The sequence below is a fragment of the Aphis gossypii genome, chromosome 1, assembly GCF_020184175.1.
Source record: "Aphis gossypii isolate Hap1 chromosome 1, ASM2018417v2, whole genome shotgun sequence".
Lineage (NCBI taxonomy): Eukaryota > Metazoa > Arthropoda > Insecta > Hemiptera > Aphididae > Aphis > Aphis gossypii.
In genome coordinates, this window is record NC_065530.1 from 51,611,795 (window position 1) to 51,630,350 (window position 18,556).

Sequence of the window (18,556 nt, forward strand, 5' to 3'; positions counted from 1 at the left end):
AATTTTTGTCTATATGACTATATCGTCTCTATCACTAATTTTCCAGTGTGCGTGCGCATTAAAGTTGATAAAGAAAATTTCTTGGTTTAAAATATAGACGTATATAATATATTATTAAATACGTTTAAGAAGGTTTGAACGTATTTTAGCATTCTAAGTTCAATTGTCGTAGGAGTTATTCATAAATCTGTTCACTGTTTAGTGTGCTCACTATGTTTGGATTTAATGTTATGCTTATTTGTTCTGTATACTTGTACTTGAACATACTCTTGGGTTAGTATATTGTATAAATTATTGCATACCTAGTAATTTAAATCATACAAATTTTTAAATTTTAAGATTTATAAGTAATGAGTAATAACTAAATAGGTTGTTCTGTATTCAATTTGTTTAAAAATTATTACTTTAAATCGATACCAAATAAATTAATGGATAAAATCAAATTAAAATTATCTATAATATTTGTTTTAAAGATTTTTTTTTTTATTATTTACTTATTAGCTAACAATTTTCATGTAAGAGCATAAAAAAAAAAAATAACAATATTCAAAATATTTTATAGTGCATAAATTGATGAAATTTGTTCTACAAAATAGTAATATTAATCTTCGACTTTTTAATTTTTTTAAATGTTTCGTTTTATTTAAAATTAAAATTTTTTTTATTATATTTTTTAGAAAATGATATCTAATTTATTTTATTAATTAATTTATTTTTACCACGATAATTAAAAAAAAATACAAAATAGGTAGTGAAACATTTTTAAAGGGATTAATAAAACAGAAAATTGAATAATATATAATTTGTTTGATTGGTATAACTATCGATTTGTATGTGATTTTTATTTTTGTGCAAGTTATTCATTTTTAATTCTAATTCTTCGCAGATAAGTAATAAAAAGTATAGCTCAAGAATACTGAATATTACAAGCTTTTTTAGTCAATTGTGTAGTAAATCATATATAGGTAATTTCTAAATAAAATTTCAGGTATAGTTCTTTCAGAAGAGAATGTTGATTGAGTTTTTAAAGTTTCATCTAAAATATTTTTTTTCTTTTTATTTGTCTTGTATTATGTACGAAATTTGGTACCTATTATTTTCATTTCTTTACCTATTTGCTGCAATTCGAAAAAAATCTAAGACCAACTATCTATTATATTTATAATAGATCATTTTTAAAATTTGTTAGTTTTTACATTTAATAATATTAATATTTTTTGTATAATTTTTATAATAATTTATTAATCAATAAATCTCATAAATGTTGAATAGTTTATTTTTTTTTAAATATTTAATATAAAATAAGTGTGCCTATCAAAATTTAAAAAATAACAAATTCATTTTAACAATCACCTAGAATAAACAGGTCCCAACACTTCAGATCCAACCCCCCTTCCTCGAGGAGGCCCTGCCATTTACTGTATTTTATATTTTTATTACGTAAAAACCAACTAAGATTATAGACATATTCATTATATTATGTGTTTATTATACTTATATCAGTTATAATGTAAGATAAATATAAAATTTGTATTCTACCTTTCTACTACTTATTGTAGCTTTGGGTGAATAGCTCGATTTTATTTCAACTTTTATAATTTCTAATGAAGTGAATAAATCTTCACGTTTTTTGTGTTCCTAAAGTAATAATAAACTTAAATTGTGTTTTTCTTTCTAGTGTTTGAATGTGAGTCTGCACCACCTAAAAATCAATGTGTTCAGAAGTTACCGATCTTAAATGGTCGTGTAAGATTACTATTATCAAATGGTGTAACTATAGCCAAAATAACTTGTTTTCAACCGTACGTTCTAGTAAATGGCAATGAGACGATGACCTGTATAGAAGGAAAGTGGGATAGTGAATTTCCAATATGTGCTAGTAAGTCGTCCCTTATATTTATTAATTATTATTAACGCATTATTTAACCATAAATCGTTTAAAACCTTATGTTACTTAAATAGAATATTAAAATAGTTTTATTCAATTAACTTAATTTTTATCTATTGAATAATGAGGTGATATAGCTATAATAGGTCTGTGAAGTATATTTTAAATTTTTGCGACTGTTAATTTAATATATTTTATTTTACTTTATTATTTTTTAAACTGTTGGTTTTATTCTGACATTTTATGACTTCTGACTATATATTTATCTGTGAAAATTACAATTTTTTTTCATTGTTTTATGATTAAAAATAGTTAATAAACTAAAGATAATTACATAATTGTTTTTACACTAATAAAGTTATAAAGAAATAGATGATAACTGATAAGTATCTAGATATTTTAGCATAACAAAAATTATAGAGAAAAAAACACCTCCTATCCACTCAAAAAGGTCTGGTTATAGCACTTCCCTGGAGTCTATAATAATTAATAATTTACACTTAATACATATTATTTTAAATTAGACTCATTCTTCAGTTAGCCTTATGAAAATGGTTTTGAGTATCTACATACGTAATTGAATATTAAATTTCGAATTTGAACGACTTATCAAGTATAGGCTGCGTAGAAAAATAAGTTACTATAATGGAGATGACAATATTATGTTTGTATTGACTATAATACACGACATAAATATTAACTAACTTAATACTTAACTGTAGGATGTATTATGAGTGAAGAAATGGAAACTGTGTATTAGCCTCAATTTCTAAGAATATTTTATAAACGTTATATTTATAAAACTTTTAGTAACTTATTACTTTTTTATTAGTATTGTATAGGTAGTTAAGTGTTGAACTAATTTTTACAAAAAATATTGCATAGACATAGGTATATTATATTATTTTAATATTAAACTGTATTAATTATTAAGTTATAAGTCGATACCAATTTAATAAAGGTATAAATATAACTATGAACGTTATACATCTTAATAATATTATATATCTAAATATTTTTAAAATGTAATTAGTGATTGAATTATTTTTTAATTACAACAAAATAACTAAAATTATATTATATTAAAGATACATTTTATCTTTAAATAAACAATTTTCACAATTACTTATTAAAAATACCTATAATATATATTTTTGATATCGTTTTGTTAGTGTAAGAACATCTTTTTTATGGAGAACCTAGTATTTATTTTCAAGTTTTTTTTTTTAACTAGAAAACCAAATTTTTTTCATCATAAATATATATATATATACAAAAAGTTGATTAGTATGTAGCCCCTGTACTGGTTGTACTGTAAAATAAAATTTGAGTGAACTTCGTCATTAGGAATAAGTTACTGTTATAATTACTAATACATACTGTTAAATTTGAATTCATTGTTAAAAATGAAAAACGGTTTTGAGCGGAGACGACCTATCAGGACATATTAAGGTATTTTATTATGTATTTATATTTAAAATTTATACTATAGTAATTTATTTTATTATCATAATAATATAGTAAGTTGAATACATTTTTTTGTATTATACATATTATCAATTATTATTATTTATAAAAAATTTCGAAAAAATAAAATTTTCGAATTACAACAAAATAATTTAAATTATTCTCTGTATAAATATTAAAATATTTGATTTCAATCAAATTTGATCTACAAATATGAAATATTGTTCAAATTGTTGATTGTTTAAGATTTTTGAGTTTTAGTAATAATTATCTATGAGAAACTTTGTAATTCATTTTACTTTTTGTACATTTTACAAAAATTTATTTTTAAAGATTGTTACCATGATTTATTTATGGGTGATGGTCACTCTTTTAGTTTTTGTAATCAATATTAAAATCTTTAGTTAAAATAATTTAAATTTTAAAAGTAATATTCTCTTTAATGATTTGTATCAGCACATAATATTTCACGTATTTTCGGTCTTAATAATTTGAAATGAACAAACATTTTTTTTTTAGAAGTTGATCCAATACATTTATCTTGCGATTTTGAATCAACAGAAGAAAGGTTTTGTGGATGGAGAAATTATATTTATAACGATATTGATTGGGTAGCCGATAAAATGTCCATTCTATCGAATAGCTACAGACGTCACGTAACACCGGGTTCATCTCAATATTTTACAAGTAAGTAAAAATACTGTTAAATTTTAAAACATAAAACGTTTTTGTGTATTGTATGTATTATGATAATTTTTCTATCTATTAGTAATAAATAGCCAATAGGTAACTAATTTAGAAAGTATTAACTACTACAATATACCCTATTTAAAATCTATAAATTACATTTTTTTTTTGATTTTAAAGTATATATTTGTGAATATTAACAAGTGACTTTATAAACATTGAACTATATTTCTATTTATTCCTAAATGTCTAAATTTCAAATTGTGTTTAATGTTTTATAATTGATTGTTAATTACGAAATAATTTGAGTAAGTATAATATTTTTAAATGAAAATCAATTTAAACTTATTTTAATGTGGAATAGTATACATTTTATATTTAAAAAGATAAAAAATGTTACTAATATTTCTACGAGTTGTAATAAAAAAATGTTTGATAATTTATTACGTAGATATTGTATCATTTTTAACGCTTATTTTATTGCTACAATAATTGAATTTTGATTTAAAAAATACATAACATTTAAAATTAATAATTATAAGAACAATATAATAAAAGTATAAAACACAAAATATTATGAAATTAAAAGCTTTCCCGTAATAATCTTAATTTTTATTACAATGGTTTCTGTAGCAATTATAAATATATGTCTCTAAATAATTTATAAAACTTCCAAAAATATAATTTACCATTTATATAACAATTTTTGTTTTTTAATTAGGCGAGACTGTACTAGCTTTCTAGTTATAACTAATTATGTATTTTATTCTTATTATTGGTTAGAAACTAAGTGCTACACACTGCTCTCTACCCCCCCCCCCCCTCAAGCGAAAAGACTTTAATAAACACCCTAATGGTCTTTTCGATAAAAACAAATGTAACGTAAAGATGTATATTAAATAATTATAATAACTAAACGAACTCCTATCGTGTCACGCCGCGCGCATGCAGTTACACCGTTAACGCCGTTATCATGTGCGAAGCCCTACGCGTGACGATAACCACTGCTAGCAACTGCCGTTAAATTAAAAAAGAAAACACTCGTTCTTTGCTCTGGTTAGATGGTCATCAAGTACGCCCATCCTTTTTTTCCAATATAGTGTTTCACACCAACATCATGGAGTAGAGCACCCATGATCGTTCCCACGGCGGATATGCCGAGTGGGCAACAATAATGAGTTACGTGATGTTTGTGTTAAATATATTATGTGTTTTTATGTTTGGCCGGTATGTGAGTATTCTAATTTTGCCTATATTATAAGTAAATTGTATATACTGAGCTACGATTGTAATGTGTACCCTCAACATCTATAAGCGTCGGAGCCCCCTCATGAGGTTGTTTAGAGATTATAAAAATATTACTATTATTATTATGATTAACATTATATGTCGCTAATATTATACAAATTATTTCTTTAAGTCCGAGTTTTATGCCGTTCGGCTTTCTTGGCACAAAATTAAATTTCTATAACCCCCAAAAAATGCTTTAGAATTATTTCTTCCTTTTTTCCCTCTCTTATATATAATCCACGATACTCCGGCTCAATAGGGCCTCGGTTCGTGGTTGGCGACTCTTTGTAAAAACTCAAGTGTCCGTCATTGGGGGGCTCCTAAAACAGCGAAGCCTCTCTCATATTTAAAAAAAAAATATATAATAAAATATGTTTTGTAAATTCTGATACATAAAATTAAAATAATAGCGGTATAGGTAATATTATATTTAAATCGGGCTTCCGCCCGCTATATTAATAAATAAAAATAAAAATAAATAAAATATGTATAATATATAAAGCAAATAAACTGTTTTATCAATATTCAAATTTCATTCAGTATTTTTGTATTTTTTCGATTCTTAATACTCGTAATAATAATAAAATGTACTCAAATATAATTATTAAGTGTTTACAAATTAAAAAATGTATTTTAAACATAGTTTAAAAGAAATGTATTTGATTGACTATTATTTAAAAAAAATGAGTATCACCACTATTTTGCACTTACGTGCACTTACGAATAATATGTACTTTAAAATGATTAATTTCAACTACAATTCTATATCCAAGTTTTTTAATTAGATTATTATATATCTTTGAATGCGGGAAATTATGGACCCACTACCGCCGGACGATTGATATCTCCATCACTTCTTCCAGTTGCAAGTAAACAAAGGTGTTTACAATTTTCATATAAAGTTACGTCAGGTGATTCACAAAATCGTCCAACATTGAAAGTAATTCTTGGTGGAATACCTCATTGGGAGACTCGCGAAGGTGAAGGACGAGCTATAATTGGATTATATCGGTTCAATGTTTCAAATAAAGTGAGTACCTATATTCAATTTATGTTTTTAAAAAGTATATTAGATTTTATTTTTCTTATTTTGTAGATTGTAATTGAAGGGAGTAGTTGTAGAGCAGCTATTGATAATTTGATGATTACAGAAGACGATAGTTGTACACAACGACCGTACAATGAAGGTAAATAAACATAAACATAATATTTATATATGTAGGTACTTTGAATTCGCAACGCACAACAATACTATCGTAATGTACCATTTTAACTGTTTACAGAGATCAATAGTTGTCATGATAATTGTGGAATAATATCGGATGGTGTTGGTTGTTCGTGTGATTGGTTATGTTATAAGAATAAGAATTGCTGCCCAGATATACAAATCAAGTGTCCATATAGTGAGTATTTCATTTCATTGATAAATGGTATTGTCATTATAATATATTTATAATTAATTGTTTATGTATATAAAATTAATTAATTAACAGTCAAACCAATGGACGATATTGTTAAATTATATTTGACCACTAGTATCACCACCACCACACCAAAAACGGTGACGACAGCAGCTAAAAATAACATTTTGAATTTATCCTGTGATTTCGAATCGTCAAATGAAACATTTTGTGGTTGGGAAAACGATATTTTGAATAACACTGATTGGCTGGCTGACAAAATATCATTCATTTTTAACAGTCGTCACGTAATTCCTGGATCTTCTAACTATTTCACAAGTAAATAAGAAAATAAATAATTTGAGATAAAATTAAAGTTATTTTTTTATTTGCAGATAATTACATATCTTTAGATACTGGAAATGATGAATTCACTAACACTGGGCGATTGTTATCTCCGTCACTTCTTCCAGTTAAAAATGATCAAAGATGTTTGATATTTACCTATAAAGTAACATCGGGAAAATCAAACGGTCCTCCTATTCTAAAAGTCACTTTTGGTGACATACCTCACTGGGAAACTCACAAAGGAGAAGGAAAAGCTATAATTGGGTTGTATAAATTTAATACTACTTCTAGAGTAAGTAGATTCAATTTTTATTTTTAAAAATATATATTTAAAATTTTTCTTTTTTATTTTGTAGATCGTAATTGAAGGAAAAAATTGTAAAGCAGCTATTGATAACATAGTAATTACAGAGGGTGATAGTTGTAATAAACAACCATACGTAGAAGGTAATTATAATATGGTATTTATAATTTACCGTTTTATAATTTAAATTTTGAATTGATTTCATATAAAATATATACGATGTTATACATTTGACCATTGATAGAGATCGACAGTTGTCATGATAATTGTGGAAAAATAAGCGACCTTAGGTGTTCTTGCGATTGGGAATGTTTTAATAATAATAACTGTTGCCCAGACATACAACTCAAATGCCCATATAGTATGTATTATTTTTTGTGTTCTTATTGTAATGTATTAATATTAATTATAATGTATAATGTATAAAAATAAAATTTATTAATTTACAGTCAACTCAACTACTCCTATATTGATCTCAATGATGACTTCAGAAAAAAATAAAGTCTTAAATGCAAAAATTATTCCCAAAAATGAATACAATGATACAACAACAACTAATATGCCTAATTTTATGAGTACTGACAAGTTATCGAACATGATGCCTTTTGATGAATTTTTTAAATTCAACATCAAACTAAATATTGTCGCTTATTCAAACACGTCTAATTTTTCCAATAAACACTTAACTTATATGGTTCAATCAAAAATATCTTAAATTAGATATCATGTGTCTGTAGGTGTTATACTATTCATTTTAAAGCTTTCTTATTACTTTATAAAGTTGCTTATTAAGAAATCAATCGATGTGAACGATCAAGCCTTCATTGTGATAAAACAATAAATATTAGGGTCTTGAAATATTGGTTATACAGGTATATAATTTACAAGAATAAGTTTTATATTTATTGGTTCTTTTTAACAAAAAAAAAAAAAAATAAAAATAATAAATGTATTAATTATATTGATTTTTTTATTTTTGTGTATTGAACTACTTGTTAATACTTTTAAATAATCTAATTATTGCATTTTTTTTTATAATACTTTTGTTCTATCGTAGATACACCTTTTATATTATTATATTAGTTATATATATATATATATAGGCATCAAAAATAATATTACTTCTGGTTTTTATTTACAGTTATTTTAAATCAGATAAAGACCATATTTAATTACACTTGTCAAGCATGTTATGTTATTGTTATTGATTATTGATTAAAACAAATAAAGTAAAGTAAAAAAAAAAAACATTATGTTCCTATAGAAACAAATACTGAATACGTTGACTGATTTTTCCCTCTAAAATATTTATGCTAGAAAACCGAAGTTATTTATTAAAATTATTAAACCTGTAGTATTTCCAAAATCGTTTTTATGAATGATCTTATAATAAGAGTATTTATTTATTTTTTTTTAAAGTCTCTTAAAAAATTCCTCTGATCCAAAACGTATTTTATTTTAGTATTTTACAATACCTGGTATTTTTAATATTTTGTCTAGAGCAGTAATAGTGTCATAGTATTTGATAAGCTTAAAAACAGGTATATTATATACTTTTAAACTGGTATAGATAAAGACTCTAGTATCATTAATGAATGGCTGCTTTCATCCATATTTTTTTTTAATGTAGTATAAGATTATATAATAATAGTAGTACATAAATATAAGGATTTAAATCGTGTCTAATAATTTATATTTTCTTCTAAAAAAAAATTATACAGCATTAGCTTACAATTAGAGTAGGTTTATAAATATATAATACAATACATTGACTATACAAATTCAATTTATGAATTATTTTAATGTTTAACTAGTTGATTAATGTCTCCTCAAGACCTTTCAGTTTCCGATAATGGAATTGGTACAGCCATACAGCAATGTAATTTTCTATTATAAAAAATTATTAAAAACGTTAATTTGTCTTGTATTCTATGAAGTATATAGGTGGTATTAAACAATACTTTAGTGATCGATCATCTTAAAAATTGATTTTTTTTTATTAAAAATATTCTTTATTTTAATTTTTAGTGGGTTTTTAGAATTTTATTAATATATAGATTCTAAGATATTTATGATATTTTATTCTATATAAATATAAACATACACTATATAAATTATAAGTTATTATAAACTGTTATCAACCACAGCAGGAAACAAGCATACACTTTGCATACGCCTTTTTGTAAAATTATATTTATTACAAGCCTGTAAAACTTTATAATATAAAATAACAACTAGTAAAAGCAATAAACAAACTTTGATTTGAACTACTTCCTGTAGGTGTAAAATTACGTGAGTCGCTATAGTTATCAGGGTAAAATTCGGGCCATGGTCCTAAAAATATTGAGAACCACTGCTATAGAATATATTGATGGTATAGCTAAACGTTCGACAATCAAATAATCCCGCCAAGCCAAAAAAAAGAGAAATTTGAGATTTTTTCATCGATCAACCGAGAAATGTGTTTTCGTGGTATGTAAATTCTAATTTAACGTAATATATAATCTATAGTTGACCTTTAATGTTATTTTTGTTTATCGCTGATGGTGTTCCGGTACGCGATAAAGAGGATGTCGTGGTGTACGTAGCACATACACGACAATTCTGAATTCAGTTATAGAGCGAATAGTTCACAAATCTACTCATGATGGTCGGATTCAGTGTTATATTTGTCTTTTCCGTTTACTTGTATCTGAGTAAAGGTTAGTATATAATTTTTAATAAATTTAATTTAAAAATAGGTTTTAATAATAAATTCTGTGTTAAATGTTAATAGTTATTCATATTTATATTTACATTTCACCATAAATATATAGTACACAATCACTAAAATCCCAATAATTTAAATATTAGGCAAATACACAAAACACAAGACAAGTATTATATTAGTTATAACTTATAATATTTAGTATTATATATTGTGTTGATCGGCTTTGAGTAAAATTACGAATAAATAAGTTACAGAGTAGGTATAGAAGATACTTATACCTACTTAAAAAAAATAGATTTTAATAAATAAACCTGACTCAGTAGTTTGAGTTTATTTTTGTTAAATTTATTTTAGTTTTAATTATATGACATTGTAGTGGGAAAAACTGTTAAAAGCAACATACAGTTTTTTTATTGTCCTAATATTAATAAAGAACATCTCAACACTAAAAACAAATTTTCTTAGGTTTAAAGTATATCATAATCTAAGAAATATGATGTGATTCTCACATTTTAATACTAATTATTCAATGTGATACAAGCATTTGAAAACATGCGCGTGACGTATGCTATATATATATATATATATAAAAATGTTTAGAATCTAGATAAATATGTTTTAATCGTTAAAGATGACATTTTTTTTTTTAATGTAACCCTAAGTGTTTTTTGGTGTTTATAACACTGATGTGATTATAATTTGGATATACTTATTAGTTTTTTTCATAGTACCTAGATATATGTATCAAATGTAATATGTATTATATTAAATTTCGTAAAATTTGGTTTGTGTGTGTATGAGTGACAACGCGCGGCAATACGACGGTAGTTGCGAACTCAATAATGTTCCTTAATTATAATTTATATTGTGTACACAATAACAAGATATATTTAATGTTAAATCATGCCATCGTCTTAAGCATATAAAATACTCATGATTATGGAAAAAACTTCCAAAATATTCAACTACTATCATAAGTTATTAAAATTATTGTATTAATCAAACTACTTTAAACTTTTACACGTAAAACATGGGCGTTTGTTCACTCGTCGGCTCTATGACATCACATGGCTATTCATTAACGAACATTTAGTTGAAGAATAATTTTTTTAACTTCAGATATTCACTAACAACTTTTCATTATTTTGACTACAGTATAGTACACTAATAAACTTAAAATACAAAAATAAGATTCAGTGTTGTGATGTCTTTTAAGTAAATGTTGAATATGTTTTATTACCAAAGACATACAATTAGTATTTAGTGCTTATATTATATTAATAAAAAACTTATCCAATAATTTGTTTTTTTTTTTAAAAAATTATACTAAAAATAAAGTTTTTAATATAATCAACTATCAAGTTAATCATATAGATACAATTTTTTAGACGTTGATTTTGGGATCTATATACAATATGTAGAGAGAAATAGAAAATGCGAGGTTCTTTCAAAAAAGACAAAAAAAAGATAAGAAACACATTTTTTTTAGAATCTTATACAAAGTAAAATGTTTGTGCCAGTTAAAGAAAAATAATAAATATCTATTTTATTCAATTATAAACGACATATTAGAATCTTGAATTTAGTCTTAATTTTGGATTTGTTTGCATATGATAGCTACTTTTTTTTTTTTTGAATTATTTGTATTAAATATTTTATTATTATTATAGATTTACGATTTTTGAAAATATTTAATAAAAAAATAAATTATTATTATTATTATACTTATATTATGCTATTTGTTAATATTGTAGCCTGAGGGAAGTCGGTTATTATACAACAATAATATATTACGTTTTGAACTTGACGAATAAAAAATAAAAACTATGTGGTTGATTCCAGTATTAGAATGTGATTCTTTATCAAGATATAGATGTCCGACCATACAACTGGAAAATGGTCGAGTAAAATTGCGGTCTTCCGGAAGGACAGCAAGGATTTCTTGCCTGTCACCGTTCAAGCTGGTTCGTGGTAACGAGATAGCGACTTGTGTTGGAGGACGATGGGATACCGAAAATCCAATTTGTGCCAGTAAGTTTGATTTGATTAATTCACTTGTAGTACATAGTAGTATTTAATGGCCAAGTTATGAAATCTAGGATATATAAATCAACAGAGCAAAAATATTCAAGACTAAACATTTAATACACTAACATAATATAATGAATATCGATGGTAACAAATATATTTTTATTATGTTACTTACCTAATAAATCTGTAAGCTCTTGAATAATATCGAGATAATAATAATATACGTCATACACTCGTCGTGTTGTCTCCGTCTTACACACGTATGACATAGATAAAACGCGTTTACGCAGACTAAGTAGAACTCGCTCAATTTTGGTTTTAGAGTAAATATACTTATTATAAAATTGAACTGTGACAATATTTCTGACGATAGATAAAACGCTGCGTTTTTTTCTATTACTCCCATATTCCCAATATAACGATCATTATATCGTTTAAAAATAGTGAAAATGTCAACATTAGTAAATTACCTTTAACTTTTCGAAAGTTAATTTTTTTTAAAAAAACGCAACGTCTTGCTCTTAGAAATATTGTCATAATTCAATTTTTTTATAGGTATATTTACTCTAGAACCCAAATTGAGCGAGTTCCACTCAGTCTGGTTAAACGCGTTTTGTCTATGTCGTACGTATGTAAAACGGAGACACCACAATGTCAGGCTGGTATGACGTCCTTTTATAGTCCATAATTTATATTTTTCTAAATACCATAACTGCAGCTTATCGAATGAAATTCAATATATATCACTTAATTGTAGTATAAACCCAGGCCACCCACTGGTGATTAAAATACGAAAAAGTTAAATGACCTCATCCATAGTGGAGGGAATCTATCACCATACTTGTGTAATGTATTATTGAATATCGGTAGTGGTATGTTGATAAGGAATTACTTTGTGGATGTGCGTAATAAATTCATAATTAATTTTATTATTTGTAAAATATTTCATTTTTTTTTTAAATTTGTGAAGGGTGATTTTTTAAAGACTGTGTAAAATCAATAATCGAATAGCGTAAAATCTGCGTACCGAATAATCCATAGAAGTATTTAGTTATTGAGTTATAAAATATAATATACTTCCCGGAAAACAATTATTTCCGTTTCTTATCTATAAATTAGACGACTGTGCAGTGTATAATATTATATTTATAGTTTATGTCATAATACTATATTAGTTGGGTTATACTGTTACATGCCAAACGATCTATAACTTACCAAGTACTTATTTTTATTTTGTAACAATAAAAAGTCTACAACTTAATGAAATCTGACACATGCCACCAAAATAATTTATTTAGTTGTGGTACCAAAGTAAATCAATAGACATTATTATTATTGCTTAAATCATCTAAAACTTAAAACCATATGTAAGGAGATTGGAAGAGAGTATGTCGAAACACTGCCTTTTATTAGTATATATGTATATATTGTTAAATGAGTATGGTGTATGAATTGAAAAACATTGGTTTTATTAAGTTATTCTAGATAAAATAATAATAATATTAACCGAAGATAACTCGATAGCACTAAGCACATGTATAGTTTATCAAACAAGTTAGGTACTTAACTTATATAAACAAAAAATATTTATATATACTAATATTTGTAACTAATGGCCATAGTTGCCGGTTATTTTATTAGATCAATAAAAAAAAAAAAAAAAAAAAAATATAATTTGTTGCTAACATTGTCCATAATTATTCTTATTTAAATCATCATTAACCAGATAAGTTGTTGGTATTACAAAAATAATCATACAACTATAGTTAGGATAATGTTTCAACAAAATAAATATTAGATTTTAAATGTTATGTTTCATAATGTCTCAGCACTATAATTTAAAGATTTATTACCTATATATTTTTTGACAATTTAATGAGTAGGTAAGTACTGGTAATCCTCGTAAATAGTTCGAATTCAATATAAAATATTATTGTACCTAATGTAAACATTTAAACAAATATTTCAATGATAATAAATTACAGAGGAAAGTGAATATAGTATTATATAAAAAACACATATGATATTATAATTCTTGAGTTATAATAATAAATACTTGCACACATATTAATATTTATAAAACAAATATAATAATATATAACATCTAACAATGTTTCTTAAATAAACTGTAAAATTCGTTATCACTGATAAATACATAAATGTAAAGTATCTATGAAAAACACATTATAATATTATTAATTTATTGTTAAGTTAAAATTTTAATAAATTACGGGCAAAGTATGAAGTCGGGCATTAATATTCAATAATGTTACATAATCACAACGGATAATTTGTTACAGATTATTTAACATTTGAATATTATTATTAAACAACATAACATGTAGTGGACTAAACTAAAAATCGTTTATTAATACGAGCATATTCGTGTCATATGATATGGATTCATGGTTTTTCTTTTATGAAAACATATATTTTATTTTCATTTTAATCGTTATGTAGGTAAAAGGTACCTAAAGGAAAACAAACCACATCATGTTGTTGTATACCTCTAATCTGTTTTATTTCACTTCCAAATGCAGTAAGAAAAATTAAAATGTTTGTTTTTTTTAGTATTACGATGAATATAATATAATTAACTTAATATTAACTTAATATTTATAAGTTCAACTAAGTAATACTTTCTTATAGTGCGAAATAATTACAGTTGGTTGTATTCGTCGTTTGAAATGTATTATAGTTGAATTAAATATTTAATATCAGATATACTTGCCAACTTCTATTGATTTGTAAAATAATTTATATTAATGTTTTTTTTAGACATTATAAATTTATAATTTATCATTCTATCAATATTTTTATAATATTTGTATTTTTACATAATAGGAGAAGGTTGTCATATTCAAGATCGAATACCTCATGGAAGATTGAATGTTCACTACGAAGGTGCTAAATTAGAAGTGGTATGTGATATTGGGTATATAGTAGATGGTCCAAGTTATGTTTATTGCAATGATGATTTGGAATGGAATGAAGAAGTAAAAGGGTGTAAAGGTGAGAAAACATGTACTTATATTCACGATGTACATTAATGTACAAATAAATATTAACGTATCTATTATAATATGTGAGTGTGTATATTACGTGTAATATTGCTTAATTTAATATTTTAAACAGAGGATGATCTAGTATATTTATCCTGTGACTTCGAATCGTCAGATGACAGATTTTGTGGTTGGAAAAACGATATTTTTAACGACATTGATTGGTTGGCTGATAAAATGTCATTCATTTTATTTGTTAGCAGGCGTCACGTACCGCCCGGATCTTCTGAATATTTTAAAAGTTAGTAGGAGTATAACTAAGTTAAACAAAATTTAAGTTTATTTTTATCAGGTAATTATATATCATTGGATGCTGGTAATTATGGTTCTACTACCACCGGGCGATTGTTATCTCCGCCAATCAGCTCAGTTAGAAATCAACAAAAGTGTTTAATATTTTCCTATAAAGTAATGTCAGGAAGTTCAAACAGTCCTCCTATTCTAAAAGTCACTTTTGGAGGTATACCTCATTGGGAAACTCACGAAGGAGAAGGAAGAGCTATAATTGGGTTGTTTAAATTTAATACTACTTCTAGAGTGAGTAGATTCAATTTTTGTTTTTAAAAATATATATTTAAAATTATTCTTTTTTTTATTTATAGATCGTCATTGAAGGAAAAAGTTGTAAAGCAGCCATTGATAACATAATTATTACAGGGGGCGATAGTTGTGATAAACAACCGTACGAAGAAGGTAAATATAATATGAAATTTACAATTTATCGATTTATAACTTAAATTTTAAATTGATCATATACAAATATACAATATTATACAATTGTGATAAATTTGACCATTAACAGAGATCGACAGTTGTCATGATAATTGTGGAAAAATAACCGATGGTAGGTGTTCGTGCGATTGGGAATGTTTTAATAATCAAAACTGTTGCTCAGACATTCAAACTAAATGTCCATACAGTGAGTACTTATTGGCTATTTCGTTACATCTGTGTCCTTATTTTAGTTTATTTATTAATGTAAAATTCATTAATTTACAGTAAAACCAATGGAAAGTATTTCAAAATTATATTTAAATAATACAACCACTACTAAACCAACCACGGTGACTACTACAGTAAAAAATAAAATATTAAATGTAACCGTTTTAAACATAACAACTTCTAGTCCTTTAACAAAAATTTACGGACACAATGATACAATAAAAATTGACGAAGTCACCACAGCAAGTAATGTTAAATCTTTAAACATAACATCTACATTTGCACCCGGGTCTATGACAAATTCTACAACGAATCCTATAACCGTATTAATTCCATCAACTACAACTTCCACTGAAGGTCCAAAAAGTGCGTTAGTTTCTAATTTTACGACACCTCGTTCTACTAACCTCAACATAACAACTACGAGTTTTATTCCTAAAATGTCAACGGTTCTTTCAAATATAGTGGTGAATAATCAAAGCAATTCCTCAAAAATAATTAATACACCGTCTACGACTTTAATCTCTAATATATCTAGTTCAACTACTGAATCTTTAATAAAAAATAAAAACATATCTATGACCACAATATTACCTAATATTTCTATCTCAACTTCCAGACCAGATAAGCTTAACCCTACCATAAAAGTGATTTCTATTCCTAATGTCCTAATCACTAAACCTGTGGTGGAAAATTCTCCTTTAATAACTTCAGCTTCTGTTAATTTATCTAACTCAACCATTAAACCACTTTTTTCGATAGTATCTACTATAAAAAAAATTAATTCATCTAGTACAGCCACTAAATATTTAATAGAAAACTCCACACCCACTACAGCATTAATAAATAATTCTACTAAGTTATCAATTAAATTAAGAGTACCAAACAATATTGAACAGTCCAGTAATAAATCTCTTATCAATCAACAGATTAAACAAAATACCACGATTTATGAAAGTAAAACAACGTTAAATAATTCAACGATTAGCTTACCGAGTACAGTCTCATTTTTAAACGACTCCATTGTTCCCAATAAAAAAATGATGGTTTTTGATACATCTCGTCCAAATCCTAGCCTAAAAAAATTTGAATATAATCAAATTTTAAACAATAAAAATGTCCTTAATATAACAACTGAGTCTTATAACTATTTGGATATGAGAACTACTAGTATACCCCTTAAAAATGAAAAACCAAGAATAGTTTTAAAAGTTCACGAGAAATCGGAATTAAACAATTTGGTTTATAATCATTCTACGCAAAACTTTGATAATCAATTGGCAGAACAGGCAAAACAAAATGGTGAGCTTATACGAAAACAATTTGATAAATAATTAATATGTTTTATGTATTATTATACAATTAGTTTTTAATTAAAATGTGTTTTTTATTTTTCATGTTGATAGAAAATGAGAAATCTTCTTATACATTTGATACCGTTACTATTATCAAATACATCGCTGCCCTAAGTGTCGTACTTCTTACTTTTAAGTTCACTCTGTCTTTTATATTGTTGCGTTTCAATAAGCCTTCTAATGATGAAATGGACGAGCGCTTCATTGGAACGGATACTGAAAGTTCTTGTAACATGGAACTAACGAATAGTCACAAAAGAAATTAATAACCTATGTCTTAAGTTTATTTATTAATTACTTTAATACATTATGATAAATTGTATCTCATATTATTTATGGTTAATATTTTGACTTATATGTGTGAATTAATTTTTATATGTACATAAAATGATTCAATGTAAAAATGGCAAATGTTTAATGTTTTGAATTGGTTGATGCATTTGTTTTTTGCTTTTGTTGTTATTATTTATTATGCTTTGTGGTTTATTACAACGGAGAAGTAAACTATTTCAACATTACTTAACAGGCTCACTCCAAGAAATAGATCTTAAGTTCCTCCAATTGAAACTATGTAAAACAAATTATTTATTAAATAAACATTATTTTTAATAATTCGTTTACGTTGTGTAACTTGTCGATGAGATTTATATGAGATCTTACAACATTTCTTTTAAGTCTTTCATTTGGTAGTCTAACTAATGCAATGATTCATTTTGATCCATGTTTTAAATGGTTGATGAGTTTTTTTGTTTTTGTGTATGTGTACAGAATAGCTTGTCGAAATAATGCTCCAATTTCAAACGTCAGCGGTTTTCGAAGGCAAAATGAATATCTTTGGTGCATTATAGAGGTCAAAAGTAAGAAATTTCCAACAGTTTTCAAAAAAATCGATTTTTTTATACTGCTGTAACTTGGTACTGTAAAAACCAATACCTGTAGAAACTTAAAATTTTCCCAAAATGCTTATGATTGTGGTGTCATCCATACACGGTTAAATTCAAAGTATTCTTCTATAATAATATATTGTAATATACATAATATAAATTAATACCTATTATTATTATTGTTATTA

At 25.3% G+C, this 18,556-nt stretch overlaps 1 protein-coding gene across 2 annotated transcripts; it reads left to right on the forward strand.

Moving 5' to 3' along the window:
- Positions 1-156: 156 nt before the first annotated feature.
- On the forward strand, positions 157-18,096 carry LOC114131922 (uncharacterized). Of its 2 annotated transcripts, XM_050197276.1 has the most exons (12): positions 157-273; positions 1,679-1,879; positions 3,875-4,042; positions 6,118-6,362; positions 6,429-6,519; positions 6,616-6,735; positions 6,826-7,071; positions 15,480-15,724; positions 15,790-15,880; positions 15,990-16,106; positions 16,187-17,431; positions 17,536-18,096. In XM_050197276.1, the coding sequence occupies exons 1-12, from the start codon at positions 213-215 to the stop codon at positions 17,748-17,750; spliced, it is 3,045 nt and encodes a 1,014-aa protein (XP_050053233.1). In that variant the 5' UTR covers positions 157-212; the 3' UTR covers positions 17,751-18,096. The 2 variants fall into 2 exon arrangements, with proteins under 2 accessions (XP_050053233.1, XP_027853067.2); XM_027997266.2 differs by lacking the exons at positions 157-273; positions 1,679-1,879; positions 3,875-4,042; ... (2 more) ...; positions 6,616-6,735; positions 6,826-7,071 and adding exons at positions 9,977-10,086; positions 11,937-12,125; positions 14,970-15,137; positions 15,261-15,428.
- Positions 18,097-18,556: the final 460 nt, after the last annotated feature.

Coding starts and splice junctions, on each gene's coding strand:
- LOC114131922 (XM_050197276.1), top strand. CDS start 213: ATGTTTGGATTTAATGTTATGCTTATTTGTTCTGTATACTTGTACTTG. Junction 1,880..3,874: donor TGAATTTCCAATATGTGCTA/GTAAGTCGTCCC, acceptor TTTTTTTTTTAG/AAGTTGATCCAATACATTTA. Junction 15,725..15,789: donor AATTTAATACTACTTCTAGA/GTGAGTAGATTC, acceptor TTTTATTTATAG/ATCGTCATTGAAGGAAAAAG.